The sequence below is a fragment of the Helianthus annuus genome, chromosome 8 (genome assembly GCF_002127325.2).
Source record: "Helianthus annuus cultivar XRQ/B chromosome 8, HanXRQr2.0-SUNRISE, whole genome shotgun sequence".
NCBI classification, from domain to species: domain Eukaryota; kingdom Viridiplantae; phylum Streptophyta; class Magnoliopsida; order Asterales; family Asteraceae; genus Helianthus; species Helianthus annuus.
The window spans coordinates 19,037,148-19,057,552 of record NC_035440.2 but is presented as its reverse complement, the minus strand read 5'-3'; the positions used below and the strand labels follow the sequence as shown (position 1 = coordinate 19,057,552).

At 37.5% G+C, this 20,405-nt stretch overlaps 2 protein-coding genes across 2 annotated transcripts; one reads left to right on the top strand and one right to left on the bottom strand.

Moving 5' to 3' along the window:
- Nucleotides 1-460: 460 nt before the first annotated feature.
- LOC118480921 (probable serine/threonine-protein kinase PIX13) lies at nt 461-13,035 on the bottom strand. Its single transcript, XM_035975920.1, has 5 exons — nt 12,951-13,035; nt 11,890-11,969; nt 2,290-2,425; nt 1,389-1,525; nt 461-589 (listed from the first exon to the last, which is right to left on the bottom strand). The coding sequence occupies exons 1-5, from the start codon at nt 13,033-13,035 to the stop codon at nt 461-463; spliced, it is 567 nt and encodes a 188-aa protein (XP_035831813.1).
- A 2,698-nt stretch (nt 13,036-15,733) lies between these two features.
- LOC110875257 lies at nt 15,734-16,991 on the top strand. Its single transcript, XM_022123455.1, has 2 exons — nt 15,734-16,906; nt 16,971-16,991. The coding sequence occupies exons 1-2, from the start codon at nt 15,734-15,736 to the stop codon at nt 16,989-16,991; spliced, it is 1,194 nt and encodes a 397-aa protein (XP_021979147.1).
- The last annotated feature ends 3,414 nt before the right edge of the window (nt 16,992-20,405 follow it).

The following is a 20,405-nucleotide window of genomic DNA, read 5'->3' as shown; positions in this document are numbered from 1 at the left end:
CATGTTGTACCTTGTGCTTCCTTTGTTGTGTACGATTTTCTTCTGCATCCGGATCTTGTACCTTGTGCTATCTTGCACAGCAAAGGACAAATTTGTAATTTGCGTTGGATTGTCGGTGGCATTTGCCACCGACTTTGTGTTTTAAGTTGCCACCGACTTTGTGTTTTAAGTTAGTATATAGAATAAGTCCAAACTTTGACGAGATAAAGTGGGTGTCAATGAATATTACAGTTTTAACTTTTTTTTATAACTTAAGTACAATATGTTTACAACCCGTTTGATTTATTTAATTAAATGGATTATACTTGTTCTTTTCAATTTTAAATGTGACCAAGTTAGAGTTGAATATTTTAACATGAATAAAGAAATGAGTTGCGTCCGGTTCATAATTTAAAATTACCAAATCGAAACCAACCAACCAACCCAAAACAAATTAAACACAAAAATTTTAGACAAGTGACTAACCAGTAATCATATATTCAGGAGCTGCATAACCATATGTTCCCACTATCATTGTTGACACGTAAGATTCTCCATTAACTGAACCTAGCTTTGCTAATCCAAAATCTGAGAGTTTCGTGTTAAACTCCTGTCACAAAATTTGTTTTTAACAACATTTAATGGTGTAGATGAGTTTTTGAAGTTATGATATAATATGATAGTCATGATTTGTTTCTTCTAAAGCTGTTTATCCATCTCTCTTGAATTTTTTTAAAAATAAACAAATTTAGTTTAGAGTAAATTGTCATTTTAGTCTTTGAGTTTTTGTCCAAATTGTTATTTTAGTCCAAATAGTGTTTTTCTCCTCTGGGTCCTTGACTTTTCCTTTTTCTTGCCATATTGATCACATTGCCTAAACTAGTCTAAAATAAAAACCCGGTTATAATCAGGGATATTTTTTGCATTAAATTATTATGAAGTTTATAAATTATGTTGTAAACTACCATTGGTTATCACTACACAACAGTTATGCCAAAAATACCCCTGGTTATAACCAGATTTTTAGACTGAGTTAGGCAATGTGATCAAAATGGCAAGAAAATGGAAAAGTCAGGGACCCAGAAGAGAAAAAAAAACTATTTGGACTAAAATGACAATTTGGACCAAATCTCAGAGACTAAAATGACAATTTACTCTTTAGTTTATTTATAAAACCTACACATGTGCAACGATATGCAAGTCATATTACATACACATGTGTAGGTGGATAAAAGTTATAGAAGGATATTATGAAAGAATTATTTTAATGGATTTTTATGTACATAATTTTTAATATAAAAAACTAAAAGCATTAATCGTTAATATAAGTTAAATTATTTTGGTTTGTTATTTTTGTTCTGGTAATATTTTAGTTATGAAATCAAGTTTACAATGTATATAAAACTTACACCATCTAATAAGACATTTGAGGATTTAAAATCTCTATAAATAACTTTTCTTTTGGTACTATGCAAGAAAGCAAGTCCCTGAGCTGCTCCGATGACGATTTTGATCCTTGTCTCCCATGGAAGTGGTTCACTGCCTTCTCCATTAAAAAAATATAAATAACTAACTTGGTATAAACACAGTGTTAAATAATTATTATATATACATCATAATTAGTTTTGATTGCATTTTGTTAATTTGTTACTGTATATATGATTTTCTAATCCTTTTATATATATGATAATGGGGAGGTTCATTTGAGAAAAATCTTCTTAAAAGAAGAAAAAAATGAATTAATTTAGACCATATATTTTTTTGATCAATGGTTCTGAATCAATATATCATTTTTGTCAAGTTTTAATTAATGTTTTTATTAGTAAGGGTAGTATAGACATTTTGATATAAAATATTAATAAATATTTTGAAGAGTTACTCAATCTTATTAATGCAACCATAAATTTCTGCTTCACCATCATTAATGTATTGGCTCCTACACAAATTTTATTAGAAGTGACAAAATTATTTAAAATTTTGTGTCCTACATATATTTTATTATGAGTCGTAAAATTATTTAAAAATATTTGAGTCCTACACATTCTGTACCCTACACCAAAATATTGTTTTAATGGTGTAGGAAATGTTGAAAATGTAAGATCATGTGCATGATTGTTTTTATTGTGTAAGGTGCACAACTATTTTATAAGATAGGCTCATTAAATGATTAGAGTTCATTAATTTGAATAACAAAAATAAAGAATAGACTCCTTAAATGATTTGTTCAAATTACCTTTGTATCCTTTATTTTTTTTATTCTTAACTTTTAATTCTTCTCATTTGAACTCTCTACTATATGATAATACTCACTTTTAAAGAGATGGTTTTCTAAGCTTCCTTCTTGCATATATTCGTAGACCAGAAGGAACTCTTGATCTTCCCAACAATATCCCAAGAGTTTTACTAGATTTGGGTGAATAAACTTTCCCAAGAACTCCACTTCTGCCTGTCACACACATGCTAATTGTTATATAAATAGTTACTGATGATGGGGTGGCTCAAACCTTAATAAACTGATTAGAGACACAACAGCTTAAAAGGTTAAAAGGTTGAAAGGTTCGAAAATGGTCAGCTGTCATGAACAGTAAAAAGGACAAGTCAGAGTCTTGTCACATCACCCTTTTGTCCGCAAGTCCAAACTCTTCAACCCCTAAAAGGGTAAGTCCCTCACTGCAAGCTAGGTTCACTAGTCAAAGGTTTCTTGTTGGTGCACTACATCTGTTGATTTCGTCTTGGATCAAGTCAAACATTACGTTGTATAGATTAGGGCTCAATATACGAGAAAATAGGAAAATGTATGTGTGTTAGAAAAGGTTTCGCTTGTATGGTCTTGTAATGGTTTCGCTTCAGTGTCACAGTAAAGGTTTCGCTTGACTGTCATGTACACATAAGCGAAACCTGAACACTATAAATAGCAGGCCTTCAAGCGAAACAGATAGAACTTTTGATTTCCATACCGAGGTGCTGCCGGTGTGACGTTTGAGCTGTAAAAGTTGATAAATCAATACAACAGCGGATTAAAGTGAAGTGCAAGCTATTTCTACCTAGGTTTCTTGTTATTCCGCACCTGAAACATAGGAGAACACCTCTGAACGACTCATTCGGGTCAAGATCACGATCCTACAATTGGTATCAGAGCCCGGGAGGAGGTTTTCTACAGAAATTAGCTGGATTTCATCATCATTTATTGCTTCTACACCTTTCTTTTATCATTTCAGAAAGTTTTATCGGTCAGTTTTGGGTCAAAATTGCACAGATTGAGTGTTACTGGTTATTGACAAACCCTGGAAAGTTTCATGCCAAAATTCGGACAAAAATTGGGTCAAACTATCTTCGGACTATGTTTCGCTTTAATGAACATCTTGACAGTTCCGCTTCAAACTGCATAATAGTTTCGCTTATCCGGTCAAATATCTGAGGTTCCGCTTCAAAGTGTAGCATAGTTTCGTTTGTCCATCACTATAAGTGAGGTTCCGCTTCATTGTTTCGCTTCAAGAGGCAGTTTTAATATTTCGCTTATAGGTTTTGCTTCGAGGATTATCTTTGGTGTTTCGCTTACTGGTTTCGCTTCAGTGATCATTTCTGGTTTCGCTTATTTGTCATTTGTCTTGAAAAACGTGCAAAGTCATCATGGATACTGAATTCTACAACGCGTTCGCAACACCGTCTGGTCCAGCTACGATTGCTCAGGCTATGAACTTAGAAAACGAGACGGGAACCACCCAAAAGCCCCCGAAGTTGATGAGTATCGAAGAATACTACGGGTGGAAAGATAGATTTGTGAACTGGGTTCAGGCGAATCATCTTAGATCATGGGAGTGTATATTGAAGAAGTATGTGTTGCCTCGAACAGAATTGCAGGTTATCAAACAGTTATCAGAATTCACGGATCAGGAACGAGTGATGTACAAAGCCGAGAAGATGATGATCAGTTTATTGCAGCAAGCGATAAAAGAAGATATATTCATTCTGCTACAGCATGACAAAACTGCAAAGTCAATATGGGATGCTCTTAAAGTTAAATTTGAGGGAAGTGAAAACATGATAAAGAGCAAGAAGGCGCTGCTTAAGAAAGAGTTTGATCTGTTCAGTAGCTTACCGGGAGAGGATACAAAGAAACTGATTGAGAGATACTGTCACTTAGTGCGATCATTGTCGATGTTGGGTGTTGAAAAAGATCGTGAAGAATGGGTAGACAAGCTAGCCGATGCTCTATCACAGAAAGAGTGGGGAACATATCTGATGATTCTGAAGAACACGGGTGTTTATGATGGGTTGACGATCTCACAGTTCATCGAAAAGATCGAAAGTCAGGATCTGGAACAACAGAAGATCGCTAGGATGAATAGTCCGAGTGGTCAGCAGGATGTCAAGATGTACTATAAAGGTAGCATTCCAGTTCCTGAAGCTGAGAGAAGTCCGAAAATCCAAACTGCTTTCAGAGTGCTGGTGATTCTACGTAAAAAGCTGATCAGAGTTCAACAAAAAGCAGCAGCGGTTTCTCATCATTTCCTAGTGTCAATCCTAAAGAATCAAACACAAGTTTTTAGTCTCAAAGTACAAAAACTGGAAATGGTTATGTGATTCAGTGTAACATAGCTTTAAATCTTCCAGAAGGTCAAAGTTTTTCTGAAGATACTGCTAAAGATCACATGGCACTTCTTGGTTCTGTATTGTTATCTTATGAGGGTCTTGTTGCTGGTCGGATCGGGAATCCCATGCTTACAAAAGAGGATTACGATCAAATAGACGCTGAAGAGATGAAACTTATGGATATCAAATGGTGTCTTGCAAGTGTTCTTCGACGTGCTGAGAAGTTCAAAACAATCACCGGGAGAAATGACTTTCTTGATGCTCATGTATCTACTTTAGGTTTTGATAAATCTAAAGTTACTTGTTTTCGATGCAGGGAGAAAGGACATTTCAAACGGGAGTGCAAGGGTAGAGAAGCTAGTGGTGCTCAGAATCCGTTCAGAAAAGACGACTACTACCGGAAAGCCATTTATCAGCAAGTTGGTCAATCACAAGACTCACAGACGGCTCATGGTAGAAAGATCGAAGATACAAAAAGAGCGTGTTTAGTGGACTTCAGCTGGGACAAATACATATCTTCTGACAGCAAAGCCCGTATAGTTGATCAAGAGGATGAGAGATTACCTAAAGGTTTTAGCTGGGATATGTTCGTTGATGAAAAAGGAGAGTTCAAAGCATTCATTGCCAAGATTGTCAGAGAGCCAGATATGTTTGCTACATGGATGAAATCTATCGGAGTGAATGTGACTAGTGAGGATGAAAAGTCTATTACATCTGATGAAAATTCAGAAAGTGTTAATGAACTTTCAGAAAGATCTGGGGAAATTTCAGAGGGTTCAGATGAGAGTGTTGAAAATGTTGCTAGTTCTGAAAAAGAAGTTGTTTTTGATCAAACACCATCTGATTCTGGTTCATTAGATACTGATTCTGAAAAGTCTGTACAGTTTGATCAATCACCAGTTGATAGTAGCAGTGATGATGAGGAAGAAAAACATATCAATATCGCAAAATCACATCTTTCTCCTGAAAGTTTTCATTTCTATTTTGCAGATCGAATGGAGAAACTGAAGGAGAAACGAGCTGCTAAAGAACAACAACAAGTGAAGATTGAAGAAGTTGTTCAGAATGAAAGTGTTGAAAGTGCTGCTAAAGAGATAGTTGAAACTGAGAAAGTGAAAGAAGAAGAAAAGGTGATTGAAGTTGTGAAAACAATCGAAGTTGAGAAGATTGTTGAAGTTATAAAGCCTTGCGAAAAGTGTTTGGAAGCATGCAAGGAATGTGCAGCAAAAGATGACATAATAGCTGAGTACGAGAAGAAGAAGGAACAGTTATTGTTTAACCTCAACTATGTGAAAGAATCGTATGATGTCTTGAACAAAACAGTAACTGGCCTCCAAAAGACAAACACAGAGAGAGAACAAGCACTGACAATGATGAATGCTGTCATGATGTCAAAGCAAAAAGCCATAAACTTTTACATCGAAGAGAGTGCTAAGTGGAAGCAAGAGTTGGAGACCGAGAAGATAAAAAATGAGAGGATTAGACGTTTACTGCTTAGCTATTCTAGTTCTGATTATCTCATTGATCGTATTTATCCAACTGTTGCAGGTATGAAAGCTTTTAAAGACGAGAAGTCGAAGGAAAAGAACAATTGTGGTAAGAAACAAACCGTTAGCTATAACAAGTGTCCACCTCCGATTTGGGAAGGGTACTCTCCTAGAAAACCAAACGAGGAGCAACTTGAAAAAGCAGTCAATATAAAGCTTAAAACCGACACAACTGATGTTTTACCAGATAACATTGATGGCACGTTTACCTCGTCCGATACCGATCATGAGTCTGAGTTAATTAAAAAGGTGGTCGATCAGGTGTTGGATACTGATGAGGAGTCCGAGTCAAAATCTGAGTCTGGAGGGGCAAATTCGTTAGTCAACAGTCAAAATTCGTTGGTTAAACGGTCTTACAGTAAAGAATTTTTATTATCAAAAGCAAATTTGGATGATGAAACATTTGAAGTTGTATACACTTTGAATGGTTCTGACAAATTATATTACAACAAAGAATTTCCAATAAGAAGTGTTCGTGTTGACATGATCAAAAAGGTTTTCAAAATGACAGAAATCAATATTTCTGAAATAAAAGATTTAAATCTTACTGAAAAACCTAAAAAGTACACTTCAAGAGTTCAACAACGTCTAAACAAGAAAAAGGGTTACAATTCTGGTCCTGGTTTTCAAAAGAAACCTAACCAAAATCGTAGCTACAAAAAGAAAGGTTTAGGATTTGTTCCACCAGAAAATTATAAAAATGATAAAAATTCTAAAACAAAAACAAAATTTGTGTCAGGTGGAAGCTCAGAAGATGAACAGAAGAAACCATTCTGGAGACAGTCAAATCAGGAGTTTCTTGCTGAAAGAAAGAAGAATGGAACTGAAGTGTTCTATCAAAGAGAGACTCGTACCAATTACAAGTGCAATGAAGCTGGTCACATTGCATGGAATTGTTCAAAGAATGCAAAAACAAAACAGGGAGTTTCTCAGAAACTAAAAGAAAAAGTTGTTGATATTGAACCACCAACTGAAAAACTTAAAATTTTTGAAAACTCAACTTATGAGGTTGGTGAGTGTTCGAAGAAGAATATGTATGAAAAGAAAGGAAAAGACAACCAAATGTGGGTTGTTAAGAAAGTTGATGTGAATGTCGGCGATGAATCTGGTTCCACAAAACCAGAAGAGCCACAGGTTGAGAAGAAAATTTCAGTGAATGATGATGAGTTTCCATCACTGAAATTTGAAGAAGTTAAAAAAAAAATTGGAAAAGTTGATATCTCGAAACAGTTTTACACAGAGAAAAATGAATTTGATGTCGAGAGAACTTTTAATGGAAGTGTAAAGAAAATTTTTGGGAAAATGTTGAATGGGAAAGCTAAGGGGGTTAAAGATTTTTATGCGACAAAAAAGGCAACATACAACCCCACTGCGCAAGAGTTGAAAACCATCAAGTCTGAGAAGACTTGGATGGAAGTTTGCTTCCCATGATAGTCTTAGGACTATGCCGGAGATCCCAAGTTTATATCGTGGATCAGGAATCGGCATCATTCATGTTTTGATGATTGTGTATGAAAATTTTTTTGATAAGTGTTTGAATTTTTACAGGTTGAATGACTACGCCGAAGCTTCCAGGTTGGTAAGTGCGAAGCAGGAATCGGCATTTTGATGAATAACGTGTAGACGTAACATTCCTACATGTGGTATTGGTTTACCATACCTACAAGTGGTATTGGTTGTGATCTTACAAGTGGTATTTTTTTACAAATGGTACAGAGGTTTGTGAACTATGAATGGTAAATCAGGGACATTAAGTTGTACTTGATTTACTAAATATGGTTAAAATAGACAAGATGATGAACCACATCCCCGAATAGGATGCTAACCTACAAGTGGTAAAAACAAACTCATTTTCCGGAAAAAATCATTTTGATTAAAACAAACTTAAGTGTTTTGAGATCTAAATGAGAAAATGGTTTGTGATAGGGGGAGTTCAGATTGTTTATGCCGAGTGAATGGCGATTTGATGTGATTCGATGTCAGTTGTCAAGTTTTCAAATTTCCTTTGTAATGTGTTTGCATTTTAGGGGGAGTAAGAAAATTTCAGAAAATCCAAAAACATTAGAAAATTTGAAAAAGCCAAAAACATGATAAAATTCTAAAATGAGTTTCGTTGTGAAAAGAGGAAATGATAGTACATCAGTGGACTGTCACAACATGCTAAAGAATTGGAATGATAAAATGTGATAAACAATCTCACTGAGGATGTGCCAGTAGGTTTTTACACACTTAATAAATTGTGACGAGATATAAACTAAATTTCAAACTTGCTTGTTCTGTGGGTTAACACAAACTTGGATATATAGGTAACCCCTGAAATCTTGTTTGAAAGGTCCCTTATTCTGAGATACTAGGTCTTTATACTCAGTGATATCTAGGGTATTATCCCGGGACTTCTGCTGTATGGAAGTACTGACCTAGTCCCCGGATAATGCTTTCCGCAAAAGCTTGAAACATAGCTTCGCCCTCAGCATGCTGATGAAACAATAAAATTGATAGTCGCTGCTGTTGAAATAAAAAGATCCTCTAAAGGGGACACACCAAAAGTCGAAGCCGTCATCCCTCTGCGTATACGGAAGTATCAACCTGAGCTCTCACGGCCCTCGCATCTAACCCCTATACAGATATCAGCTGTGGTATACTCACCTGTAAGACTGAATATTGGGATCTGGATACAGGAGTATATTCAAGTAGTGAGACACACGAATAAGTCAGTATCTAAGACATTAACATCGTATCTCGGATCAATTGAACTTTGTGTGAAAATTTCAGTGGACCGATATACTGACAATCTAGGTGAATTGTTTTGAACTGAAAATGTAAACAAGCTTAACGGTGTTAGTGACATGTCTCATAAACTGATATGATCCTCTTACACGAACTCACAAAAATATTGTCTGTAAATATTTTTTTTACTGTATTTTTCTTTGTTACAAAATCCAAAAAGATTTTCGGCAACTGATATTGGAGAGGTGATTTTCAAAATTCCGAGTGCTAGACATGATGACATTATTATGAGGGGGAGTGCTTCAAATTATCAAAATATATCTGTCAAATCATCAAGTGGTTCATCATAATCTGTGGAAGAGTTATTTTGAGAGGGAGTTTATGTTGGTACACATGGATTTGAAGGAGAGTTGTAGTTGGTGCACTCAAGTTGTTAAATTTTGAAATCTTACTGCTGGGTTAAGAATGTGCAGGATTAGTCAGGTTTGATCTTGAATCTGAAGATAGAGTGCCAGGTTTCGATTTCTGAAGGCCTCTGTTCGAGCCAGGTTGATCTATCCTGAAAACCTGTGAAGATCAGATAAAGATCCTGAAGATGTTACTGAAGAACAAAAGAATGACAGTAAATCGAGAAGGGGAGCCTGATGGTGAAGATAGAGAGAGAGAAAAGCCCAGAGACTGATCAAGACTGAAGATGTGAAGACACAGCATGGTGTGTATTGATGAGCGACTCCATCAACATCTGAGGGGGAGTCTGTTGGTGCACTACATCTGTTGATTTCGTCTTGGATCAAGTCAAACATTACGTTGTATAGATTAGGGCTCAATATACGAGAAAATAGGAAAATGTATGTGTGTTAGAAAAGGTTTCGCTTGTATGGTTTTGTAATGGTTTCGCTTCAGTGTCACAGTAAAGGTTTCGCTTGAGTGTCATGTACACATAAGCGAAACCTGAACACTATAAATAGCAGGCCTTCAAGCGAAACAGATAGAACTTTTGATTTCCATACCGAGGTGCTGCCGGTGTGACGTTTGAGCTGTAAAAGTTGATAAATCAATACAACAGTGGATTAAAGTGAAGTGCAAGCTATTTCTACCTAGGTTTCTTGTTATTCTGCACCTGAAACATATGAGAACACCTCTGAACGACTCATTCGGGTCAAGATCATGATCCTACATTTCTCCTTTGAGAAACCTCTTCCCCTATAAAACGCAGGCCATGACAAACATGCAAGACACTCCAGGATCAGCAGAGATCACTCCAATTCTCTGGTTCTTCCTCTCCCTCTCGAGAACTAGCTTCATGCTTGCTTCTCTTCTTCTTCTTCTCCCATAAACACTTGCTTCTTACAAGTTCTCTTCTTCACATTAAATAATTCATCTTCTCCAACGATTGCTTTCTGGGCTGATTTCTAATCAGTTCAGGATCTAAGGAGAATAACAACAATACTAGTGAACCTCTCTCCACGTCTTGCAAACGTGGGGGGACCCCACGACATGCGTTAGGCTAACTGAAACCTTGAACCCTTTTTACCCCGGAGATATCGCTACAGGCCTTGGTCTTGTATTTGTTGTAACAACAAGTTGGCGCCCACCGTGGGGCTACGCCGCTTACTTTATCTTAAAGACCAGTTGTGTAGCTCCATTTTTCTTTACATCATGTCTAAAAGCGAATCTCCCGACAAGGTAAATTAGATGCCTAAGAACACCGATTTAACACCATATTCTGGTCGGATCTCACCGGTCAGATCTACACCTCTTTCTACCCCCGGAAGTACTTCAACGGGAACTATGTTCCCGAAGTTCACTTCTTTTCAAACACCAACCCCGTCTCCATCTGGGGTTGCATCTCCTCAAATCGATGCGATGCGTACATCGAAACACATAGATCTAACACCCGAGGGAGTAGCTAGAAATTTCTTACAACTGAGATCTTTTCTCAACTAGCATGTGAGCCTAGAAAGGTAAAAAGAGATGAGAATAAGACTAAATTATGAGGAGTCTGAACCCTCATTATCACCTGGCCCTCCATCTCTTCCTTTTAGCAGCTCATGTTCAGCCACATCTTACATTGAAACTGGTCCTAGTGTGACAGACCAACCACTCAAGCCCTTGAGCTTTTGGGGAGGCCAAGTCCAACCGTTTTTCCCTTATTTACCTCCCAACCCGTTACAACCGGTGCACCTATTGGGCATGAAACCACTCCTGATCAGTTATGGCAGTCACCAGCTTCAAGTGTTCCTCCTCCCATTGCTACTTCGTGGTAACAAGCCATGGCCACCCTGCCTTGGGCTTGAGGTGCGGTCATGAGCACATCCATGGGAATGTCTTATACAGTACCATCAGAAAGCCTTCAAGGCTTTAACCTTATGCCCCAGCTGATGACACAGATGATGGCGTCTTTTATGAGTACCATCAGAAAGCCTTTAAGGCTTTAACCTCATGCCCTAGCTGATGACACATATGATGGCACAATTTCATTTGCAGCACGTGAAAGCTGGATGATGACACAAAAAGTCTTTAAGGCTTTAACCTTAACTTCATCAACCAAGTGCCAACCACTTACCAGGGTACCTCAAGCGGTAACCCAACTTCAAGGGTAGTAAAAGACCTCTCAAAACCTTACAAGCCCAACAACTTGTCTTGCTTCTCCCAACAAATTATTGAGTACGAGTTTCAAACCCAGATAAAGATGTTATCACGGTGCTGAAGACCACCTCCAAATCTTCGTCGGGGCTGTAAGGATTGAAAAATGGCCCAACCCCGAATGTTGTCTCATGTTCATGCAAACCCTCGAAGGGTCTTCACGCATATGGTTCAATGACCTTCCTGAACGAAGCATTCAGACCTTTAACGATCTTAGCAAAGGTTTCCCATAACAACGGAAGTATGTCAAGGACACCACGATAATCTTCTGGATCAAACAACGTGATGATAAAAGTCTCAGAGACTTAATCGAAAGGTACAAGAAGGAAGGTTTAACTTACGCCGATGAAAAATTAGGGTTGCAGGGTTCATGAATGTTAAATTCCAAATATCTCACAAGAGACTTCAATAAATGTCTGCCGAAAACCCTTGAAGAAGCACTCAGAAGTGCTGAAGCCCACATTCGAGGAGAATAAGCTGTAGACATCAAAGAACAAAAAAAAAAGAAACCTCTTAACTGGAGCATCCAGTATGGCTCTTATGACAAACGGTTCAAAGGTTCGGATCCCAGAAGGCCTGAAGGTCGGAACCCTCCAAGCCGAGAAAAAACCATAAACTTTACAGCCTTAACCAAGACTCCGCAAGAGATCTTGGCAACCGAAAAGGTAAAATGTGACACCTCGTATTTTCGATCTTTCCATTTTTGGCAAGTCTACTTGTACTTTCTATTTTTTTTTGTAATTTGTACCTTTGTGGTATTTGGTATCATTCCCAGATTGTACTCGAGACTTGAAATCATAATGAAAGTGCATTATTTTATTCATATTTGTGTTTGAATACTATGTATTGTCAAAACAATTAAAAACATGTTAAACTATGTTAAACACGTAAAAACAGTGAAAATACATCTTAATCTTAGCTCTCAAATTCATCATTGCCAAGAGATTACCCTAAACCGTACAAAAATCGGGAATTTATACGTTAATTCGCTAAAAACATCTAAACTTGGGTTAAATTAATTTTATATTATTTTATTAATATTTTAAATAAGTAAATTAATAATTAAAATTAAATAAATAAATATATTAAATTGAATTTTTAATGATTTTTGTTAGTTTTGGTTAGTTAAACTAACTCAGTTAGTGAAAACCCAGTTAAATCAGCTAACTGGGTTAAATTTATCAAAGGGCAGCACTAACTGAGTTAGAAAACTCAGTTAGTGGCTAACTCAGTTAGTCAGACTAACTAAGTGCAAAAAGGGGGTCTCCTGGGTGAGAACCGGCCCTTGTGCGGTTCGAACCCGGGTATCTCGCCTCACACACACACGACTTAACCACTCGGCCGGGCATGCCACATCCAAACGATATCGTAATTCAATTGTATTTAACATCGCATTAATGTCGCTGATTTGAATTAACCGCCAAACTTATCATCTTCTCCGGCTGTTGGGTTGTTTACCGGACAATGACCCTTCGTTTCCGAAACCGACGACTGCCTTCCTTTTATAAGCACGACCAAACCCGTGCACTCGTTCCTTTCGCATCCGATCACCGAAACGAACAATCCTTCACTCCCGAAACCGCTTCACACCTTCGCCGGAAACCTTGGAACGTCGCCGGAGGATCGCCGGGAACCTGTCAACCACCGGAGCACCACCGCCGAACACGTCGCTGCCGGTAAACCTTCCGGCAACCTTTTCTTCGTTTCTTTCTTTTATATATATATATATATATATATTCTCATTTTATTCTGTTAATATTAGTATTATTATTATTGTTATCATTAATATTATTATTATTATTAGATAGTAATATAATCAGAAATATTATTAAACAGATTTAGTAATATTTTTTTAAAATCTGAAATTTTATAACAGAATTATTATTTTCTGTTTTTTTATATATAATCAGAATTTTATTTAATATTATTATCAGAATTGTTTATATAGATATCAGAATTTTTATTTTATAATTAATCAGATTTATTATTTTACTTAATTCAGAATTATTTACTATTTTATTTAAATCAGAATTAATATTTTATAATAATCAGACTTATTAGTTTATTTAAATCAGAATTATCATTTTATATATATGTAAATCAGAATTATTATATAATAAACCGATTTACTATTTTATTTAGATTAGAATTATTATTTTATATATAATAATCGGATTTATTATTTTATTTAAAATCAGAATTTTTATCTTAAATAAAAATAAGAATTATTATTTTATATATATATATATATATATATATATATCAGAATTATTATTTTAATAATATATAAAAAAATCAGTATTATTATTCGCTAATTATAAATAAATTGACTTTTATTTCATTAAATACAAAATATAAAAATGAGACATATGATATTTATTTTAAAAAATGTTAATATTATTCTATACATGCCTTATTATTTAAATAAATTCCCAATATTTAACGAATCCTCAAAATTAATAGGGTAAATCTCTTGTGCACATTCTCTTGGGCAATCTCTTGATTTAATCTTTTCCAATAAAAACGCAACGCAACCTAAGGTGAGTATACATGACCCATTTTCTATTTTATCACATTTTGGGTGCTGTATGCATTTCTATATCAAACACACTATGTTAAACATTTTTTTGCACTATCAATCCACATTTCATGTGAATCTATTTGACTCATGTTAATCATGTTATGCTACTGTTAAACATTTATGACTGTGTGTTCATTAACTTTGCAAGCCTCCCCTAACAATGGCAGCGCTGTAGGTTGAGAAACGCCCCTCCCATAATATTATGGGTATTGTTAGGTTTATTCTATGTTACTCATGTTACCACCCTTCTAGGGTTAGGCTATGTTAATTGCGTTAAACTTTTGTTTGAACACATAGATTTCATCGTTACGAGTATAACTGTTAATATGAAATCATATAGTCACGTGGATTTGAGCATGTTAATCTATTTCAAACATATTATACTATTATCAAACTTGTATACTCGCCAACATGTTTTGTTGACTTTATTTTAAATGCATACTGCAGGATGAGGAAGTCAAGATTTGAAGAAATGAATAGGATGGCCTAGAAACCCACTTTTGAAATAAACTATGTTTAATGTTTGTTATTTTCTTTTATGACATTGTATGAAACTTTGCAATTTTAATAAATGAAATTTAATTATATTGTCACATGTAGTGTTATGATGTTTTGAGCAATTTGTTCGTCTCATCCCGATGTTTCCGCCATCGGTTGGGGTGTGACAGATTGGTATCAGAGCCATAACTATAGGGAATTAGGAAAAGTAGGAATGCTTTTACCTAGTCTATAGTTTAGGAGCTTTCTCATTTATTTGCTATTTAAGACAATATTCCCTTCTCTCTTCCTTGCTTCCCTCTATTCTTTTGGACTTCTAATATACAAGCCTTTCCTAAGGCTAACACAATACACACATGGAAGCTGTGAAGACACTCATGTAACACAATCGAAATGAGTCATCAAAACAGGGGTGATTCCCATATTTGGTGATGACTTTCATTCAGCTTAAATTTGATTTTTGCACGAAATCTACCCTCATGTTAGGAGTGACATCCATACCTTGATGGGAGTTTCCATTTCATATTCTAGTGGACCCTCATCTTTGGATGAGTACCAACCACATCAGGGTACGATGTTATCAAGTTAGAGGTGAAACTCGCATCTTGTTAACTAGTCCCATTCCTTGATTTTCAATCTCGCCAAAGTTTCGATTTTCCCAATCGATTAAGGACGTGTAGTAACTGGAAGGACAAATATCGTTAGTCGCTCCTCGATGAGAGTATTTGTCTATTAGGCCAAAGCACGTCTCCTTAATTCGAAAAGGATTTCGATTCACTTTGGAATAGTCTTATGTTACGTTCCGTGACAATCCATATTTTTATGATAAATCTCTTTTTATGTTATCTCAATTATCATGCGATTTACATTTGAGCGTTATCTTCATTTCAAGTTGGGAACACGAATCACGTTATTATCGCAATCTAAAACAATTAATAATTACTCCTTCGTGAACAAACTAAATTTATCTTGTTTTCATTATACATGATATTCTATGTGTAACATTATGTTATTCTATGTGCAATACTATGTTATTCTATGTGAAACTATTTGACAATTTATGTGAAAAACAATGTGCTATGTGATGCATACATGAAATCAATTTTCCTAAACAAAAACATTATGATTAAAGTCTCATCCATTTCTTGTTTTGAATTTCTAGATGTCGTCATCTCGTCAGTACTCTCACTCTCCCAGAAAATCCAAGGCTAACTCCAAAAAGAAAATGCTGACGTTCATGGCAAATCAGATTGCCAGAATCGTGCCAAAGATAGTGTCTGAGATTCAAGCCTCCAGCACTCCCAATCATTCTGGCGATTCTCACGTAGTACAGCCTAAACCAGTCTCGTTCAACTACAAACACTTCACTGCCTGTAACCCCAAAACTTTCACTGGGAAGGATGGTGTGACTGCCATGTTGGAATGGTTTGACAGCATGGAAGTCACATTCATAAATAGTGAATGCCCAGAGGAACTCAAGGTGCGAAGTGCCACTGGTATTTTCCAGGCCAGGGCACTAGACTGGTGGACTAACGAGAGAAACATTCGATCCAATGAGCTAGCTTACGCGTTATCTTGGGAAGAGCTCAGACAGCTTATGATGGAGGAATTCTGCCCTCCTCATGAGCAGCAGAAGTTGGAAGAAGAGTTCTGGACCCTCAAACAAGTTGGGGATGAAAACCTTGCATACACTACCCGGTTCAAGCAGTTGTGTTTTATCGTGCCTCATTTGGTGTTGACCACAGAACGCACCATTCGGAAGTATATCAATGGGTTGCCTCCTACGATGCGTGATACCATCGAGGCGGCTAGGTTGGATAATATTGAGGATGTGTATCGCCTCGCGGCAAGTTTGAATAATAATCGAGTTCGTGATAAACAAGTCGCAGCAGCATCTAAACCTATGTCCTCCTCAAAACCCGCTCATCAAATCACCCACAACAATAGGGGGAAGAAGCGTGCTCACCAATCCTCAGTTTGCAACGCTGTTACACCAGTTGAAAATCCAAAACCTAACCCAGCAAACCCAGAAAAGAAGCAATACACAGGAACAAACCCTAAGTGCACCACTTGCCACTTTCATCACCCAACTACGAGCCCATGTAGACACTGTACCTCCTGCAATCGTTATGGGCATTTGGCAGCATACTGTCGCAATAACCCAACGACAGCCCAAAACTCAAAGCCAGCAAATGTGGTCAGGGCATGTTTCAAATGTGGGGATCCAACTCACCTACGACCTCAGTGTCCTCAATTGAGGCAAGACCTACAGCAGAAGGCACCACAAGGCCGTGCTTTTGTTATCAATGCTCAGCAAGCGCGCAACGACAACGAGGTCGTGAACGGTACGTTCCTCATTAATAATTTGTATGCCTCTGTTTTATTTGATACTGGTGCAGATAAATGTTTTGTATCTGTAGAATTTGAACCATTGTTAAAATGCGCACGCTCAAAACTACCTAAGTCATTCCCAGTCGAAGTTGCCAATGGCAAGTCTATTCGTGTCGATTCTGTTCTTCGTGATTGTACTCTCACTTTGAATGATCATGCCTTTTCAATTGACCTCATACCCATGGAGTTGGGTAGTTTCGATATCATAGTAGGCATGGATTGGCTTCGAAAGAACCATGCTGAAATTGCCTGTTTCGAAAAATACGTTCGCTTGCCTCTTCCATCAGGCGATACCCTACATGTTTATGGGGATCGACCTTCCAAAGGTCTAAAGCTAATGTCGTGCACACAAGCGAATAGATACTTACGTAAAAAGTACTTTGCCTTTTTAGCCCACGTAGTGGAAGAAAAGGGCAAGGGAAAATGCGTAAGCGATGTTCCAGTTGTGCGTGATTTCCCAGAAGTTTTTCCTGAGGATTTACCTGGTCCTCCTCCTCCTCCTCGGTCAGTTGACTTTCGTATCGACCTTGTGCCTGGTGCAACTCCTGTTGCACGAGCTCTCTATCGCCTTGCACCATCTGAGATGCAAGAGCTTTCCAGCCAACTCCAGGAGCTTCTTGACAAGGGTTTCATTCGACCCAGTACCTCTCCTTGGGGTGCTCCTGTTCTATTCGTTAAAAAGAAAGATGGTTCGTTTCGAATGTATATCGATTATCGAGAGCTCAACAAGCTCACTATCAAAAATCGATATCCACTACCTCGCATCGACGACCTCTTTGATCAACTCCAAGGTACAAGTTATTTCTCCAAGATCGATCTTCGATCTGGCTATCATCAACTTCGTGTCCTCGAAGAGGATATCCCAAAAACCGCTTTTCGAACACGCTATGGACACTACGAGTTCGTAGTCATGCCTTTTGGTCTGACTAACGCGCCTGCCGTGTTCATGGATTTGATGAATCGTGTTTGCAAACCTTATCTAGATCGATTCGTGATTGTCTTCATTGATGACATCCTAATTTATTCAAAATCTCGAGTCGATCACGAGCGTGATTTACGTCTCATACTCGAACTTTTGCGAAGTGAACGTTTATACGCAAAGTTCTCAAAGTGTGAATTCTGGATCAAGGAAGTCCAATTCCTTGGACATGTCGTTAGCGAAAAAGGTATTCATGTCGATCCTGCTAAAATTGAAGCTGTCAAAAGTTGGATTGCACCTAAAAACCCATCAGAAATTCGTTCATTCCTAGGATTGGCGGGTTACTACCGTCGATTCATCTCGAATTTTTCTAAGATAGTTGTTCCTCTCACTATGTTGACCCAAAAGGAAAAACCTTTCTTTTGGAGTCACGAGCAGGAAGAAGCTTTTCAAACCCTCAAGGACATGCTTTGCAATGCTCCTATCTTAGCCCTACCTGACGGAAATGATGATTTCGTAGTATATTGCGATGCATCAAATCGTGGTCTTGGTTGCGTCCTTATGCAACGAGGCAAGGTCATTGCGTACGCTTCTCGCCAATTAAAGATTCATGAGAAAAATTACACTACTCACGATCTTGAACTTGGTGCTGTCGTTTTCTCATTAAAAATATGGCGTCACAATCTATATGGTACGAAATGTGTTGTATACACTGATCACAAAAGTCTACAACATATATTCAATCAAAAAGAACTAAATATGCGTCAACGTCGTTGGGTGGAATTACTTAACGACTATGACTGCGAAATTTGCTACCATCCTGGAAAGGCGAATGTCGTAGCTGATTCCCTGAGTCGTAAGACTCATTCCTATCGTATGCGTTGTTTTCAAGTGTCAAGTGACCTTCACAATTGTATTCGTGAGGCACAGTTTGCGTCAGCTAACGAAGGAAGTCTGCTCGTCGAAATCCGTGGTGCATCTATGGATCAACTTGTGACAAAATCAGACGGACTTCAATATTATCTTAATCGCATTTGGGTACCAAATCGCGACAATCTTTGTGAATTTATCATGAACGAGGCTCATAAGTCTAAATACTCAATACATCCTGGTGCTGATAAGATGTATCATGATCTTCGAACATCTTATTGGTGGCCTGGTATGAAGAATGATATAGCCTTGTATGTCTCAAAATGTCTTACCTGCTCGAAGGTTAAAGCAGAGCATCAACGTCCCTCTGGTTTGCTTGAACAACCAGAAATTCCTGTTTGGAAGTGGGATAGTATTGCAATGGATTTTATAACTAAACTCCCTCGAACCTCATCTGGTAATGATAGTATTTGGGTCATCGTTGATCGTTTGACCAAGTCAGCCCATTTCTTACCTATTCGGGAAGACTTCAAAGTTGAAAAACTTGCTCGAGTCTATACTGATGAAATCATTTGTTGTCATGGCATACCTCGTGACATCATTTCAGACCGTGATGGTCGTTTCACGTCTCGCCTATGGCAAACTTTTCAATCAGCTATGGGTACTCATTTAAATCTTAGTACAGCCTTCCATCCTCAAACAGATGGACAGACTGAGCGTACCATTCAAACTCTCGAAGATATGCTTCGATCCTGTGTCATTGATTTTGGTGGTAGTTGGGATGTGCATTTGCCTCTGGTCGAATTCTCGTACAATAACAGCTATCACTCCAGCATTCAAATGGCCCCATTCGAAGCGTTATATGGGCGAAAATGTCGATCACCAATCAGTTGGCACGAAATTGGTGATAAGCAATTTACTGGTCCTGAGCTTATTCAAGAAACCACGGACAAGATTCTTCAAATCCGTGACAATTTACTCAAGGCCAGGAATCGACAAAAGAGTTACGCAGATAAAGGACGCAAACCCATGGAATTCAATGTTGGGGATCGAGTATTACTTAAAGTATCTCCATGGAAAGGGGTTGTTCGATTCGGTAAAAAGAGTAAACTTGCTCCTCGTTACGTTGGACCTTTCAAAATCCTCGAACGAGTTGGCAAGGTAGCGTATTTGCTGGATCTACCACAGGAACTGAGTAATGTTCATCCAACATTTCACGTTTCAAATCTCAAGAAATGTCTAGCTGATGAAGGACTTCATGTCCCAGTCGACGACTTGCAAATCAACGATACGCTTCATTTCGTGGAAAGACCAGTTGAAATTGTGGATCAAGGTACCAAGCAGCTCAGACGCAGCAAAATTCGCATTGTAAAAGTACGATGGGAAGGCAAGCGTGGTGCTGAGTTTACTTGGGAACTCAAAAGTGACATGATGGCAAAGTATCCACATCTCTTCGATCAGTCTTCTTCCTAAGATTTCGAGGACGAAATCTCCTAAAGTAGGGGAGACTGTGACACCTCGTATTTTCGATCTTTCCATTTTTGGCAAGTCTACTTGTACTTTCTATTTTTTTGTAATTTGTACCTTTGTGGTATTTGGTTTCATTCCCAGATTGTACTCGAGACTTGAAATCATAATGAAAGTGCATTATTTT